The sequence below is a fragment of the Mastacembelus armatus genome, chromosome 10 (assembly GCF_900324485.2).
Source record: "Mastacembelus armatus chromosome 10, fMasArm1.2, whole genome shotgun sequence".
Taxonomy (NCBI): Eukaryota; Metazoa; Chordata; class Actinopteri; order Synbranchiformes; family Mastacembelidae; genus Mastacembelus; species Mastacembelus armatus.
The window spans coordinates 24,595,905-24,611,027 of record NC_046642.1 but is presented as its reverse complement, the minus strand read 5'-3'; the positions used below and the strand labels follow the sequence as shown (position 1 = coordinate 24,611,027).

Sequence of the window (15,123 nt, the reverse complement as noted above, 5' to 3'; positions counted from 1 at the left end):
TGCTCAAACTGTCAGCTCATTCAAATCAGGACTGAAAACACTGTTGTTTACTGCTGCCTTCAAATAATTGTTCATCCTTGTTTTCTTAATGTGCTTTTACATCTTATTTTAATTTACTTTATTTCATTTAAATTTATTTTATGTTAAATGTCTTTGTTTTTAGATGCTCTTTTCCATACTTTTAATGTAATTACATGCCTTGTAAAGCACTTTGAATTGCGTAGTGTATGAATGAGCACCATACCACCAAATGGGCACCAAATTTATTTGTATGGCACATACAAATAAATTTGCCTTGCCTTGCCTTGCCTTACCCCCCTTCGAATTTTTAATTTTATATTTTCATTTTTTAGATATTGAGTTATATGTGAAACTACTGTTTTTCTATAGGCTGCAGGTAGAAAAATACATTCCACATTGCATTATACTACTTGTGCATGTGACAAATAGAACTTCTCTAACCTCTTATCTCCTCAGAGGCTCATGCCAACTGCAGCAGCAAGGAGGCAGAGGCTGTGGAAAGAGGTCTGTGACACATTCCTGGCTCAGTCCAAAGAAAGGTTCTCCTTCAGTGATCACCCTGTGAGTGCCACACTACTACAAGGAGAGATGTTTTTTTAACAACATTGCCAAACATTTCCTGTTGAGACTCTAAGTACTAATGCACACCCTATGATGAATTGAGCAAAGCTCAAGACAGAACTGTCTCTTATCTACAAAGATCCTGAAATCCATGGATGCTGTGGTGCACTGGCACTCTACCAGGTTTTGCTCAGGTACAACCTCCAGGAGACAGTTCCTGAAACTGTGGCTCTGTTGAACATCTTCATTAAGACTCCAATGGTAACAGCTGAAGCAGAAACGTGTTTCTCAATGTTAAAGAGAATTAAAACATTCCTGCAAAATGCAATGTGTCAGGTTGTCCAAATGCACTGGCTATGCTTTGCATAGAGAGGGAACTAGTCAGGAATATGCCTGATGTGTCTCCTCACACATGCAGTTTTGGTAACTGAAGATGTTTGGAGAAGCACAAATGTTAATGTAATACAGAGAAGCAGACATCTCTCTATGTTCAAAGGTATTTGAGGTAAACTGATTGTCATTTATCTGTTGATGCCTACAGTGGATTGATCAGTGCAAAGCAAATTGTAATAATTTTTGTGAAGACCACAAATAGGACTGTGTTTCTCCATCTTGTGGCCAAAAGTGGTATTGTTACCAATTTTAGAAAAAATGCAACAAATTTAGTTGCCTGTTAACCCTTTGTGATCACTGCAACGATTGCACCCCCTGTGAAATTTGTCAGGAGCAGCCACTGTCTATAAATACACTAAAATGTAGTAACAAGTAAAGAAATGAAGTAAACTGACTCTGTGATATTGTTTAAAATTATTTACTCATCCATCTATACCTACTTATTCCTAACCAGGGTCACAGGGATCTGCTGGAGCCTGTCCCAGCTCTCTTTGGGTGGAAGGCAGGGGTACACCCTGGACAGGTCACCAGTCCATCACAGGGCCACATAGAGACAAACAACCTCACACACTCACACTCACTCCTATGGGAAATTTAGAGTCACCAATCAACCTGACATACATGTTTTTGGACTGTGGGATGAAACCAGAGTACCTGGAGAAAACCCATGCAAGCACGGGGAGAACATGCAAACTCCACACAGAAAGACCCCTGATGGGTTCCAAACCAGGAACCTTATTGCTGTGAGGCAACAGTGCTAGTAGTAAAATAAAGAATTTCAAGCACAGGAAGAACATGCAAACTCCCTGTTATTGAAATTATTTATCTGTGTTTGAAATTATTTATTTTACTACCCCTTCCCTCCTCCCGTCGCTGTCATTGCTGTCCCGGTCTGATGACGTAGTTGGTGTTTACCATGGCGGCGGAGGTCTAGGTGACGGAAAATGCGGGTTGTTTCGTTTGCAGGAACAGTCATAGTTTAATGAAAAGAGTAAGAAGGTGTTTCTTTGAGAATGTCCAACAGAACTTCTTACTTTTACGACCCCGACGTGGGTAACTTTCATTACGGTGAGTGAATAGGTGTATGTAAGGTAATGTAAGCTACATGCTAACAACTGCCCCAAAGAGGAATAAGCTTATTCAGTTTCATATTAGGAGGACAGATAATGAGGAAGGGCATTTGGCTAATGGGATGCTCTAAACAGTGTTGATCAGCTATTATCTAATGAAAAGAGATTAACAAAATGATGGTGGATGTCTCTAACGGCTTATTCAGGAATAAGCTTATTCCTCTTTATTATTTATTCTGCAGATGATGTATATTGCTCTTTGTTATATAGATAATGGATGATGCTCTGCTGCTTTTCACTAAAGTTCAGTTTTATATTTACAGCACAAAGCATCTGGCTGCGTAGCTAGCTAACACTAACGCTTAGCTAGCCACTGGTTTTTGTTGGCGTTTGTCTTTCTGTCATCATCATCATCATCAGGATTTACTGGGACGTCTCTTGTAGATAAGCGGTTTGTAGTAAGTGCAGGGTTAGGGTTAGAAACTGTTACGATATGTCGGTGTAAATGTCTGAAGTGAAGAAGTGAATTCATGATGATCCAGGGTGAGTCCGGGATCAGACTTTTGGGGAGAGTCTAGGATCACACTTATGGAGCGAGTCTAGGATCAGAATTATGGGGCAAGTCCGGGATCAGACTTAGGGTTAGGGTTCAGCCCCTCAGTGGTATGTGACATTAATGCTATACCTTATGAGTAAGTTAGTCCTCTTCCTGCAAACCCCATCCTCCTCTCTCCTTCACTACCTGCTTTGTTCTGTCAAGCAAATAGCTTAATATCCACTCACAGAATCTGTGATCTCATAAGCGGTACAAATTGATCCGTATTGACTTCTAATCTTATTGAGTAGAGTTTTGGGTTGTTTTTGGACTGTGCAGTCAGGTAGTGTCAGGTAGTTAGTTAATTAATTATTTGGCCCATTATTATTATTATTATTTTAGAGATACTGAGCTGAAAGTTACATGTGATTGAGCACCCCTAAAAGGGTCTAAAATCGTTAGGGTGCAGCTGGGAAATACTGGGGCTCTAATGTGGAAACTGTCTGTCCCTCCCAGGTGCTGGCCATCCTATGAAGCCTCACCGTTTGTCTCTGACTCATAGTCTGGTGTTGCACTATGGGCTCTACAAGAAGATGATGGTAAGCTGTTGAGAGAGATGGTGTTCCAAGTTCACACCCTGACATAACGACATACTGGATTTTTGTAATTTGACTTTTTTTCTTTAGGTGTTTAAACCATACAAAGCATCTCAGCATGACATGTGTCGGTTCCACTCTGAAGACTACATAGACTTCTTACAGAAGGTCAGCCCCAACAACATGCAGGGCTTCACAAAGAGCCTTAACACATTTAATGTGGGAGATGACTGGTAAGTATTACTGCTCTTCACAAAAATGCTTTGTTTTCATATATACCATAAATTCATCATGTGTGGATTGTAATTTATTTAAATGATTAAACTCTTACCGTATGAAACATTTTCATGCCAGAATACTCCACTGAATAGCCAAGCTTGCCATCTGTAACCAGAATATATTTGGTGCGTGTTGTGTTTTAGTCCTGTGTTCCCTGGTCTTTTTGAGTTCTGCTCAAGATACACAGGCGCCTCATTACAGGGAGCTACCCAGCTCAACCACAAGGTAATACCCACAATGCACTTACACACAAGTGAGTGCTGCTGCAGTTCCTGTGTCACAGATATTTATCTACGAGGGTTTTGTTATTATTTCACTTCCAGCCATGTTAACTTCCAGTGCTGTTCTGAGTCTGCTGCTATCGACAGATGATATGTGTAGCAGATGTAAGTCAGTGGACTTGTCACTTTCAAACACTTAACCTTTATTTTCCAGATCTGTGACATTGCCATCAACTGGGCTGGAGGTTTGCATCACGCAAAAAAGTTTGAGGTCAGGACAAAGTCTTGTATATTGGTGCCACTACTCCTGCTGTGCCTTTATATTTTGCTGTGAATAGTTGGTTGAGACTTAAATCATTTGTGTTTGCAGGCATCTGGGTTTTGCTACGTCAATGACATCGTCATCAGTATATTGGAGCTACTGAAGTAAAACAACACTCATCTGAATAACTTCTTTCAAATGTGACTGTGCTGAATTCTTACTTTTCAGTGCACCTATCTTTTTTTGTGTGTTTGACAGATACCACCCTAGGGTTCTGTACATTGACATAGACATTCATCATGGTGATGGGGTCCAGGAAGCCTTTTACCTCACAGACCGTGTCATGACCGTCTCCTTCCACAAATATGGGAACTACTTTTTTCCAGGAACAGGTAAAATGTGGTGGTTTTTTTATTTATTGGTCTTTTTTTCTTATTGTAGGTATTTTACAGATTCTAAAAACACTAGTCAATTAATTGGTTCAGACCCATGTTTTGGCTTCTTTTCACATTTAGTAACAGACCCTTTCTGACAGTAATTTTTTTTTTTTTTTTTTTTAAATAAGTGATTCAGATTTACCTGTGTAAATTGTGCTGCTTCAATATAGTTTGCATTAGATAATGAAGTATGTGTTTGTTTGGTGTAGGTGACATGTATGAGGTTGGAGCAGAGAGTGGTCGGTACTACTGCCTCAATGTTCCTCTAAGAGATGGCATCGATGACCAAAGTGAGCTCACTTCCTGCACAATTACTGTTTTTTGTTGACTGTATCAGTGACTCAGCAGGTAATTCAGTATCTGAGTGTGTATGTATGTGTTTCAGGCTATAGGCAGCTGTTTCAGCCGGTTATTAAACAGGTGGTGGATTTCTATCAGCCAACCTGCATCGTTCTACAGGTCAGACTGTACTTTTGAATCTCTAATGTAGTCTCCATCTGTTTAATTAAAACTTGGGTCATTTTCAGTACATGTGAGGCTGTAAACACATTTCTGGTCTAAGTGCAACTTGTTTTTTGATAGTGTGGAGCTGATTCTCTGGGCTGTGACAGACTGGGCTGCTTCAACCTCAGTATACGGGGACATGGGTGAGACTGACTACGTGTGATCATTTCATTATACATGCTTTTATTAAATAGCTGTAAAAGAAATTTTCATTTGCCTGGCGTTTCCAGTTTTCTTAAACCGTCATGTGTGTATGCATTCGGCTCTCTGATTCAGTGAGTGTGTGGAGTTTGTAAAGAGTTTTAAGATTCCACTGTTGGTCCTGGGAGGAGGAGGATATACAGTGAGGAATGTGGCCCGCTGCTGGTTAGTCTGTTATGCTGAATTTGAATAAATGAGATAACTACTCATAAATGCATTTTAAGTTTTGTGGTGACATGGTTTGATAAAAATTTCTTTTCATTTCTGCTGCCTTCGGTGTTGTAGGACCTATGAGACGTCTCTATTAGTAGATGAATCCATCAGTGATGAGCTGCCTTATAGTGGTGAGTTTCACTCATGTTCCACAGGCCACACAAGCTGTGGGTTAGTGCATATAGCTAAAGAAGTGACACTAGAAATTGGTTTTACATACAGTTTGACAGATACAATTTATTTCTCTTCTCATTGTGTGTCTGTCTTTTCCAGAATATTTTGAGTACTTTGCTCCAGACTTCACACTGCATCCTGATGTCAGTACCAGGATAGAAAACCAGAACTCCAGACAGGTAAAACACCATGATGTAACAATGGCTTAATGGTTTTTATAGATAGTAAAACCATTCAGTGTCTGCAGGAGAATCGGGGTATAACAGTGAATTCATACTTCACAGTTGTCAAAGACTTATTTCCCAACATTGACCTCCTGTCCCAGTAACTAATTAGACACATTGTAAAGAACTAGGAAGTTTTAGGCTGCAATCTGTTGCTGCTTCACTTTGTTTAAAAATCCTTCATGTGGTGTATTGAAGCAGTGAACATTGTGCTTCAGTTTCTGTTGGACTTAAGACAGCCATTGGCTGGCAACCTGCAGCGTAGCTGGGCACTTTTTAACAGGACTCAGGTCTCAGGAGTCAGGTCTCATTCACAATGAACAGCTGACACTGGCACAGCCTGTTGAATCAGTATGTCTTAGTATACTGCAAATGTTCACTGTGGCTGATGAGACATCATGTTCTGTCTCTAATGTTGCATATGTGGTTGCAGTACTTAGAGCAGATCCGTCAGACAGTGTTTGAGAACTTGAAGATGTTGAACCATGCACCCAGCGTCCAGATCCACGATGTCCCGTCTGACATGCTGAGCTACGAACGAAACGACGAGCCAGACCCTGATGACAGGGGGGCTGAGGAAAACTACACCAGGTCAGTACATGGACATAGGCTGGGACTAAAATAAGTAAAACGTGAAGTGTTTCAAATCTGTGATTTGTTCCTTATCACTTTCACAGATCAGAGGCAGCCAATGAGTTCTATGATGGCGACCATGATAATGACAAGGAGAGTGATGTGGAAATTTGACCTACGGGAATGAGAGGAGTGGAGCTGTTCCTTGCAACTTTGCGTTTGCATCACACCTACGCTGCAGATTACTTAAAAACATTATTGGAAGGCTCGAAAAGACTGTCAAGCTCTGTGTTTATCCTCAGTAGGTGGTTCTGTTTCTAATCATTTAAGTCATTATTCACACACTCATCCCACCACAACTCATGAAGAACAGAAGTAATGTTAGTACTAGCATGAACACAGCAGTATTTACAATTTTACATAAAGTCTCTCGTCAACAGAAAGAGCCCAAACTACTGGTACAGGATAGTGAAACAAAGAAAATGTAGACAATTGTCAGATTTTCATGATGATCATGTGATGGTCAGAGTTTGTTTTTGTTTTAAATTTACAGTGTCACTTATTAGGATTCCAAACAGACTTCTTGTATGTGCAAATACTTTTTTTTTTTTTTTTTAGTATGTGTATTCTTGCTCATATTATCTTAGCAATGAGATGTAATTGGCTTTTGAAAGAGCATACATCTAAAGACACTCATTGAAAACCGCAGAAGAGACAGCTGCTACCAGCAGGATGTTTTTTTTTTTTTTCATTATATGAAACATGATGTGAAAAGGAGACATAAGTGACACATTACCCAGTACAGATGTTTAAATCATGCTTATGGTTTTAGAGTCTCAGTTCAGTATTTTCCTATTTTAGAATGGCACTGTAGCGAACAGGTTTTTTTTTCCCCTATCATAGCTTTATTCATGTGCCGTACAGCTTTAAAAGGTTAAGGTGTAGAGCTGGGCACTTTCACATGAAGTTCCACTTTCTGATTTGGATTTCTGTAAGAAAACATTTGGACAAGACCTGATTGATCCAAGAACTAGTCCCCTCCTTTCTCTTTTCCCCCTGCATTCTCTGCTCATTACTCTTAAATATATGAAGCATGAGTGTGTCCATAGCATAGAACAGGATGAGTGAAGCATTTTGACTTGACTGTGCAGCTTCATTTCAGATGCACATTAGCGGCAACTAAACTATGAAGCCTCAGTAGAAACAATTTATACCATCCAGTCCTTTGAGCTAGAAACAGGTTGTATGTGATTTTTGATATTGTCTTCAAATTTTGTTTTTAATAAAAAAAAAATCAGAACTCTTGTATGTTTTCCCGAGTTTCGAACAACAATTTGAACGCAGCCACCAGAGGGTGACATGATTCAAGCATTAACACCACTGTGGCAATCGCAGAGAAACAGCAGGAAGCAAAACCAAGGTCATACAGGTTTTATTCCTCATTCATTGAATGATACATAGAACTTCTTACACAAACAATACACACTTAATTCCTGCAGTTTAAAATCTCAACAGAAAGGGCCTAACCTATCAAGGCTGTTCTAGTGCTTTAAACAAATCCTATGTTTAACCCTGTTTGATTAAAAAATCCTGACTCGATCTGGATGTTACTTTAATTAATGCATCCAAACTACAGTTTCTGTTGTCTACAGGCTGAACCAGAAAATGTAGTTTTCACCTGCTTTGACCCAGACCTCAGGATTTAATGGGCATCTTGGAGAGAATTCCTGCCACTGAACTGTGGCCACACAGGGTTAAATGCTAGGGTTTCAGATTGCATGCTGTTCCAGCCAAAAATACACATTTATTTTTGTTACAGCTGCTATCGACAGACAATAACAAGCAGTTCCAAGGTAAGCAGACAAGTCAGGTCTCTTTTAAAAAGCTTTGTACAGAAAAGCTCTGGTTGTAAATGGACAAATCTGGCCACAAGCCGACCTACTGACACCCATATCTTTATCAAACAATGATGCAAACATGCATTGAAACAGTTAAGTATACTGGTCTTAACTGCACTACAGATGTGATAAAAACCATATGTAACTAAGTTAGGGCAGAATTGTTTTAAGTGCCGATCAGGTTTTGTGCTCAGCTGTAGAGTAGGTATCAGAATGGAAGCCTGTTGTTCTTTGTCCAACTTGTTGATATTGTACACTTGCAGCCTTCTGCAGGCCAAGAGAGGAGCAGCTTCAAGCTCCAACATGAAAGCTAATAACTCTGATAGCTCCTTTTACATACTGTATCTCAGATATCAACATTAAACACACATCAGCTGAGTTAATACTGAGCAGTAACCAGCACCTGACACATCTCTTCAAACAAGGGCACGTCAGATTGTTTCTTAGTTAAAAACGTTAATTTCCATTCCAGTTATTGGAGCTTTACAGACTGATAGCAGCAGCAGCTGAAATTCAGGGACAAACATAACACTATGTGCTAGATGACAGGAGGGCAGGTGCTGGATGAGCCAGTGACACACAGACAGTTTTTAGGATTAAAGTACAGTGATAAATGCTGGCAGCTTTGAATTGTGGGTACTGTAGCTGACTATTTTATGACCTAGACCACTGATGAGAGCTGGAAACCAGGTAGTGCAGTTATTCAAGTGAAAGGTTCTTACCAGCACATACATCCAGAGTAGAACTAAATCACCTTGTGTGCTGTTTGAGGCATCTTAAGTTTGTTTCTTTTAAACCTGGAAGTGGTTTCTGGATCATAGAGGATTTGTTGCAGTATTGTGGTTGGCTGCTGGGCTAAAACTGGTAGCTGGGCTGATTCTGCCACTCCATAGCCAAGTCTATTAATACATTCATGACCTAGCCCATTATGCAGAAACCAAACAGGACTGGCAGGCAAGAGAGGCTTACAGGCATGTATCAAGCACAAGCAACACAGACTGTGGAGGAAGGGTGGGCACAGCGATAAACAGCAGCTGACGAATAATGAGGAGTGAACATTTGAACTCCGAAGGCAAAACCTCAAAGTATCTACCAAATGTTAATAAAGGTTATCATTAGGCTGTTTCCTAAACATATTTCATCATACTTTAAAAGGCCATTTCGCAACATCACTGGAGAAAGAGTTGTTTTGAGCATGTTAACAATGCAAAGATAAGCTTTTTCCTTTAACAGAGCAAACTCCTTCACCACTGCATCACAGTTTTTATCTACCTTCTACTCCAACTAAACTGTTGCTTATTGAGTTAAACTAATGTCCCTGATCTGGATTGGCCTTCAAAGAATTCTGAGATTTGTGCTCATCTGCTGCGATGCTAATAATCTGAACTCTGAACCAAAGCATGTTTACAACGGTTTCTGTCCTGACCTTGCAGTTAATACAGGTTCTGGCCCAGCTGCACAGTTCTGAGATGCATAACAGTGTGGTGTTAGCGTGGCTCTACAGCTCTTCACTTTCGTACAGGGGGGCAGTATGCTGGGCAGGGCCCTCCATAGTTAGAGCAGGCACATGGCTCAGAGATGACAGCAGCTTCAGTGTCTTTGAGCCAGGGGGGGCAGTTTTCATAGCTGGGGTGGTGCGGGCTGGAAGAGACCAAGAAATGGGAGAAGTGAATTTGAATGTTCCTTTGCCTGATCTGTTACACTCTAATTGGAGCTGTATTTACCACAGCGAAGTGATGTTCTGCCATTACATCCACATGAAATTGTCTGCATAAAACTGCAACACTAAGGAGCCTCTTACAGCGGGGGACATGAATATGTTCTTTGAGGTGTGTTGCCCCATTGATTCTCCTAAGCAGAGTCAGCAGTTTGCATCCACAACACACACATGCAATAAAGTGAAACTAAACTGTTAACAAGCATGCTGAACTGGCTGAAACCTCTACTTAATATTGAGGAAAGTCTACATACCCGCACTCTTAATAAAACAATCTTGAGACCTGAAATAGCATAAAACCTTTCTTTCAGTGCTAAGTGAGGGCCTGTGCAGCTACACTGTGTGAGTCCTGGTTCAGATACAGTGGTCTAAATTCACTTTCAGGATTGCTGATCAGGGTTGCTCAGTGTGTCGAGTAGCCGATAGGGCTCTGTGCAGCTTTTGTCAGTCCCCTCACACACAGCAGATGGAGTGTTATGTGATCGAGCTGAAACCTAATAGCTATGTTGTATTTTCCTGCAGTGAGCTCTCCCTCACCAGGGAATTGTCTCCATACTAATCACTCTGACTTGGTCTTGATGCAGTACTCATTAAGCTGACCAGCTCTATGTCTCATCAAGTTTCCCTCAATCACATAACACTGCTGTAGAGCTGAATTCACTGTACCACTGAGTGCAGAACATCCTCCATCTTCTGATTTTACAGCCTGGGCTACTATAGTAACTACCAGGCTATCTCACACAACATGTCGCTGAGAAGGGGCCCTTTAAAGCTAATTTGCATGAACACACAGTGTACTTACTGCCTACATCCAACCTGGCGTTGCACGTGGACATGCCAGCTTCATTAATGGCAGAGAGTGTGTACCAACCAGCATCAGACTTCATCACCCTCTCTATCAACAAGCACTGCCGGCCAGAACCATCTTGGTACAGACTGGAAAAACAGAAAGAGATTCTAGTTCATTACTAAAGTTAACACACTAGCAAACACAGTCCTGCTACAGGCTGCACATTCTAGAACAAATACTACACAGCAATGGGAAATCTAAACTCCATCCATCCATCCATCCATCCATCCATCCATCCATCCATCCATCCATCCATCCATCCATCCCTACTTATTCCTAACCAAGGTTATGGGGATCTGCTGAAGCCTATCCCAGCTCTCTTTGGGTGAAAGGCAGGGGTACACACTGGACAGGTCACCAGTCCATCACAGGGCCACATAGAGACAAACAACCTCACACACTCACACTCTCTCCTATGGTCCAAATAGCACACTTGAAACTTGGTCCTATGGTCCTATGCATCGAAATTGAACATCTAATAGTTTTTCCCCTAAATCCTGTTTTGTTCATCATTCTTTAATAACTTTTGAATTTAAAATGATGGATCATGCAGCGTTTGGAAGAAAATTCCACTACAGCAGATGTTTATCCGACAATGCTGTTAATAAATTTAAGAAAATGATTCCATCTTTATTTACATCTATGCCAAGTATAAACATAGTGGAGGGCAGCTGCTTCAATCCCACTCCCTACCAAATTGATCACCTTGTTGACAGTGCTGTAACCTCACTGCGTGAAACGCTTGATACTGTGGCCCCTCTGAAAAAGAAGTTAGTGAATCAGAGAAGACTAGCCCCACGGTATAATTTACATATCCGTACCTTAAAGCAGGCATCACGAAGGCTGGAAAGGAAGTGGCGTTCCACAAACTTAGAGGAAATAGTTTTTCCAGGCTAGAAAAATTAACACTACTATTAAAACTACTATCTATTAACATATAAAAAAGCTCTCCGTAAAGCCAGAACTGCATACTATTCATCACTAATAGAGGAAAATAAGAACAATCCCAAGTTTCTTTTCAGCACTGTAGCCAGGCTGACAAAAAGTCACAGCTCTGTTGAGCCCAGTGTTCCCTTAGCTCTCAGCAGTGATGAATTTATGAGTTTCTTTACAAATAAAATCACAACTATTAGAGATAAAATTCAGCAGATGCTTCCTATACCTGCAATAAATGATTCTTCTACTACAGTAGCTCTTGAATCATCTGTAGGACCTCAGTTATGTTTAGACTGCTTCTCTCCCATAGATCTCTCTGAATTTACATCAGTAGTTGCTTCATCTAAATCATCAACGTGTCTCTTAGACCCAATCCTGACTAGATCAGGCTACGTACCACAGGCCTTTAAGACTGCAGTAATCAAACCTTTACTCAAAAAGCCTAGTCTTGATCCAGGAGTCTTGGCTAATTATAGACCAATATCCAACCTACAATTTATTTCTAAAATCCTAGAAAAAACTGTTGCTAAGCAGCTTTCAGACCACTTACACAGGAATGAACTATTTGAAGATTTTTAAATCAGGATTTAGAGCACATCATAGTACAGAAACAGCACTGTTGAAAGTTACCAACGATCTTCTCTTAGCCTCAGATAATGGACTTGTTTCTATACTTGTCCTCCTAGACCTTAGTGCTGCATTCGACACCATTGACCACAACATCTTATTACAGAGACTGGAGCATGTGACTGGTATCAGAGGAACAGCGTTAAAATGGTTCCAATCCGATTTATCGGACAAATTCTAGTTTGTTCATGTCCATGATGAACCTTCCACACAAACAAAAGTTAGTTATGGAGTTCCACAAGGCTCTGTGCTAGGACCGATTCTGTTCACCCTGTACATGCTTCCTTTAGGATATATCATTAGGAAGCACTCTATTAATTACCACTGCTATGCGGATGACACTCAGTTATATCTATCTATTAAACCTGTTAACACAAACCAGTTAACCAGACTTCAAGCCTGTCTAACTGACATAAAGGCCTGGATGACCAGTAACTTTCTACTTTTAAACTCGGAGAAAACAGAAGTCATTATATTTGGGCCAAAAAATCTCAGAAATAACTTTTCTCAAATTATAGCTACTCTAGATGGCATAGCCCTGGCCTCCAGCACTACTGTAAAAAACCTTGGAGTTATTTTTGACCAGGACATGTCCTTTAACTCACACATAAAACAAATCTCTAGAACTGCCTTCTTTCACCTGCGCAACATTTCCAAAATTAGGAACATCCTGTCTCAAAATGATGCAGAAAAACTAGTCCATGCATTTGTTACCTCAAGGCTAGATTACTGTAACTCATTACTATCTGGATGTCCCAATATCTCCATAAAAAGCCTCCAATTAATCCAGAATGCCTAGCCAGAGTCCTGACAGGAACTAGCAAGAGAGATCATATTTCTCCTATATTGACTTCTCTTCATTGGCTCCCTGTAAAATATAGAATAGAATTTAAAATCCTTCTTCTCACATACAAATCCCTTCATAATCAAGCGCCTTCATACCTTAAAGACCTCATAGTACCATATTATCCCAATAGACCACTTCGCTATCAGAGTGCAGGTCTACTTGTGGTTCCCAGAGTTTCCAAAAGCAGACTGGGAGGCAGAGCCTTTAGTTATCAAGCTCCTCTCCTGTGGAACCAGCTCCCAGCCTGGGTTCAGGAGGCAGACACTCTCTGTACTTTTAAGGCTAGACTTAAAACCTTCCTCTTTGACAAAGCATATAGTTAGGGCTGGATTCAGGCAACCCTGAACCATCCCTTAGTTATGCTGCTATAGGCCTAAACTGCCTGAGGACCATCGGTGCACTGAGCTCCCCTACCCAATATTTATGGACCTGACTGTACATGCTTTTGGACTGTGAGAGGAAACCAGAGTACCTGGAGAAAACCCACGCAAGCACAGGGAGAACATGCAAACTCCACACAGAAACAGAACTCCCAGCTCCTGCTGGGTTTCAAACCAGGAACCTTCTTGAAATCTTAACTAAGATATTAAATTGTGTATAATTAATTTAACAGATTTTTGGCCCTATTTGGCTCTGTGGCTGCCAAATGCTCCTCTAGCTAGATTATCCGCCAGCAAGACTATGGACTATGAGATTTTGGAGTTCTTGTCACTACCTGGCTGCAGAGGCTGAAGGGTGTATTGAGCATGATGTGCAGTAGTGAAATGTGGTTAAAAGAAGTTTGGATGTGATGAAGTGCTGTAGTTGACCCACCTCATTCTGTTGGGGTCAATGCGCAGCATGTCTTTATCCTTCTTCCAGAAGAGCTGCGGAGGAGGGGAGCCTTCCACTTTGCACTCTAACCTAACAGTGTCACCCTCTAGAGCTCTGGAGTTTGACATCTTCTGGATGAAGGTGGGAGGACGGAGAACCTCCTGAGCTGCAGGGGGGCAGAACAGGTTGCACAGGACAGGCGATTCATATCCATGAAACAGTGAAGAAAAAAATGTATCTTGATAGAGATTTACTACATTTATTATTAGATAACCCCATAATGAAGCATTTTCAGCCTGAATACAGAGTGTAAATACATTTTTACCTATCACATCCAGCCTCATGGTAAATCTGCTCTCCCCTGCTCGGTTCCGGGCCACACACTCATACACACCAGCATGATGCACTGTCACAATCTCTATGATGAATGAGTGCAGCCCTTTCTCGCACACCAACATCTTATGGTAGTCATCTGGACGAATGGCTTTACCGTCCAGGTACCAGCAGACATCTGGTGTAGGGAGCCCTCCAACCTGAATACAAACATTTATTTTATTTCATACACAAGGCAGCCCCTGAACTTGTACTACCACAAACTTGAGTGCATTAACAAACTTGAAAAAATAAAGCTCTTAATGTGAGAGCATGTGCGTGAGTGAGAGAGTGATTCACCTTGAAGTCAATCCTGCAGAAGCGTCCCTCCTCTACGGTGAGGTCCGGGGGGATCTGCAGGAAGCGAGGAGCATAACATTTCTCCTGTATAGCTGATCCCTCATTTCCCTTCTCATCTGTCCCTGAGTGGTGCCTCCCCCTGGAGAAAGAGAGATTATCTATTCATTCATATCCTATATTGCTTTAAATTATTGAAATTTACAGTCTATTAGCACATGCCATATGAGAGCGCTTTGAGGAACTGAGTCCACTTTCTACACTGCGCACAGTCAATGTGTGTCAGACCTGCTGATATCAAACATGATCCAAATGTGAAGAATACTATGTTCAATATTACATCAAAAAATTATAATTATGATCATTATGATCACACTGCATAGCTCATATGTGGGCTGTACTAAGCTACGTTCTGGGTCAAAATCCTGTTTCTTAGCTGAGGCCTTTCATTACTATAGCTATTTGGGCCTCACAAAAGAGAAGGCGAACAAAAACAAGCTAT

At 40.9% G+C, this 15,123-nt stretch overlaps 2 protein-coding genes across 4 annotated transcripts in view; one reads left to right on the top strand and one right to left on the bottom strand.

Annotated features, from left to right (window-relative positions):
• The first annotated feature begins 1,865 nt into the window (after positions 1-1,865).
• Positions 1,866-7,564, top strand: hdac3 (histone deacetylase 3). 2 transcript variants are annotated; one of them, XM_026329677.2, is made up of 15 exons: positions 1,866-2,043; positions 3,097-3,179; positions 3,267-3,409; positions 3,599-3,680; positions 3,891-3,947; positions 4,047-4,102; positions 4,197-4,330; positions 4,585-4,665; positions 4,761-4,834; positions 4,958-5,022; positions 5,156-5,245; positions 5,366-5,424; positions 5,567-5,646; positions 6,125-6,282; positions 6,369-7,564. In XM_026329677.2, the coding sequence occupies exons 1-15, from the start codon at positions 1,989-1,991 to the stop codon at positions 6,436-6,438; spliced, it is 1,287 nt and encodes a 428-aa protein (XP_026185462.1). In that variant the 5' UTR covers positions 1,866-1,988; the 3' UTR covers positions 6,439-7,564. The 2 variants fall into 2 exon arrangements, with proteins under 2 accessions (XP_026185462.1, XP_026185463.1); XM_026329678.2 differs by lacking the exon at positions 5,156-5,245.
• A 116-nt stretch (positions 7,565-7,680) lies between these two features.
• Positions 7,681-15,123, bottom strand: part of myot (myotilin) — a 28,174-nt gene continuing 20,731 nt past the window's right edge. Inside the window, exons 14-18 of one of the 2 annotated variants that reach the window (XM_026329674.1) lie at positions 14,625-14,763; positions 14,278-14,485; positions 13,953-14,118; positions 10,682-10,815; positions 7,681-9,803 (exon numbers count right to left, since the gene is read on the bottom strand). In XM_026329674.1, the coding sequence (XP_026185459.1) occupies positions 9,661-9,803; positions 10,682-10,815; positions 13,953-14,118; positions 14,278-14,485; positions 14,625-14,763 (790 nt within the window). In that variant the 3' untranslated portion in view covers positions 7,681-9,660. The remainder of the gene's footprint in view (positions 9,804-10,681; positions 10,816-13,952; positions 14,119-14,277; positions 14,486-14,624; positions 14,764-15,123) is intronic. The other variant, XM_026329675.1, reaches the window with a different exon arrangement.

Bases quoted from the DNA above. Each gene is read 5' to 3' on its own strand.
- hdac3 (XM_026329677.2), top strand. From the start codon at position 1,989: ATGTCCAACAGAACTTCTTACTTTTACGACCCCGACGTGGGTAACTTT. The intron at 3,948-4,046 runs GTCAGGACAAAG...TTGTGTTTGCAG, and splicing joins ATCACGCAAAAAAGTTTGAG to GCATCTGGGTTTTGCTACGT. The intron at 4,331-4,584 runs GTAAAATGTGGT...TGTTTGGTGTAG, and splicing joins CTACTTTTTTCCAGGAACAG to GTGACATGTATGAGGTTGGA.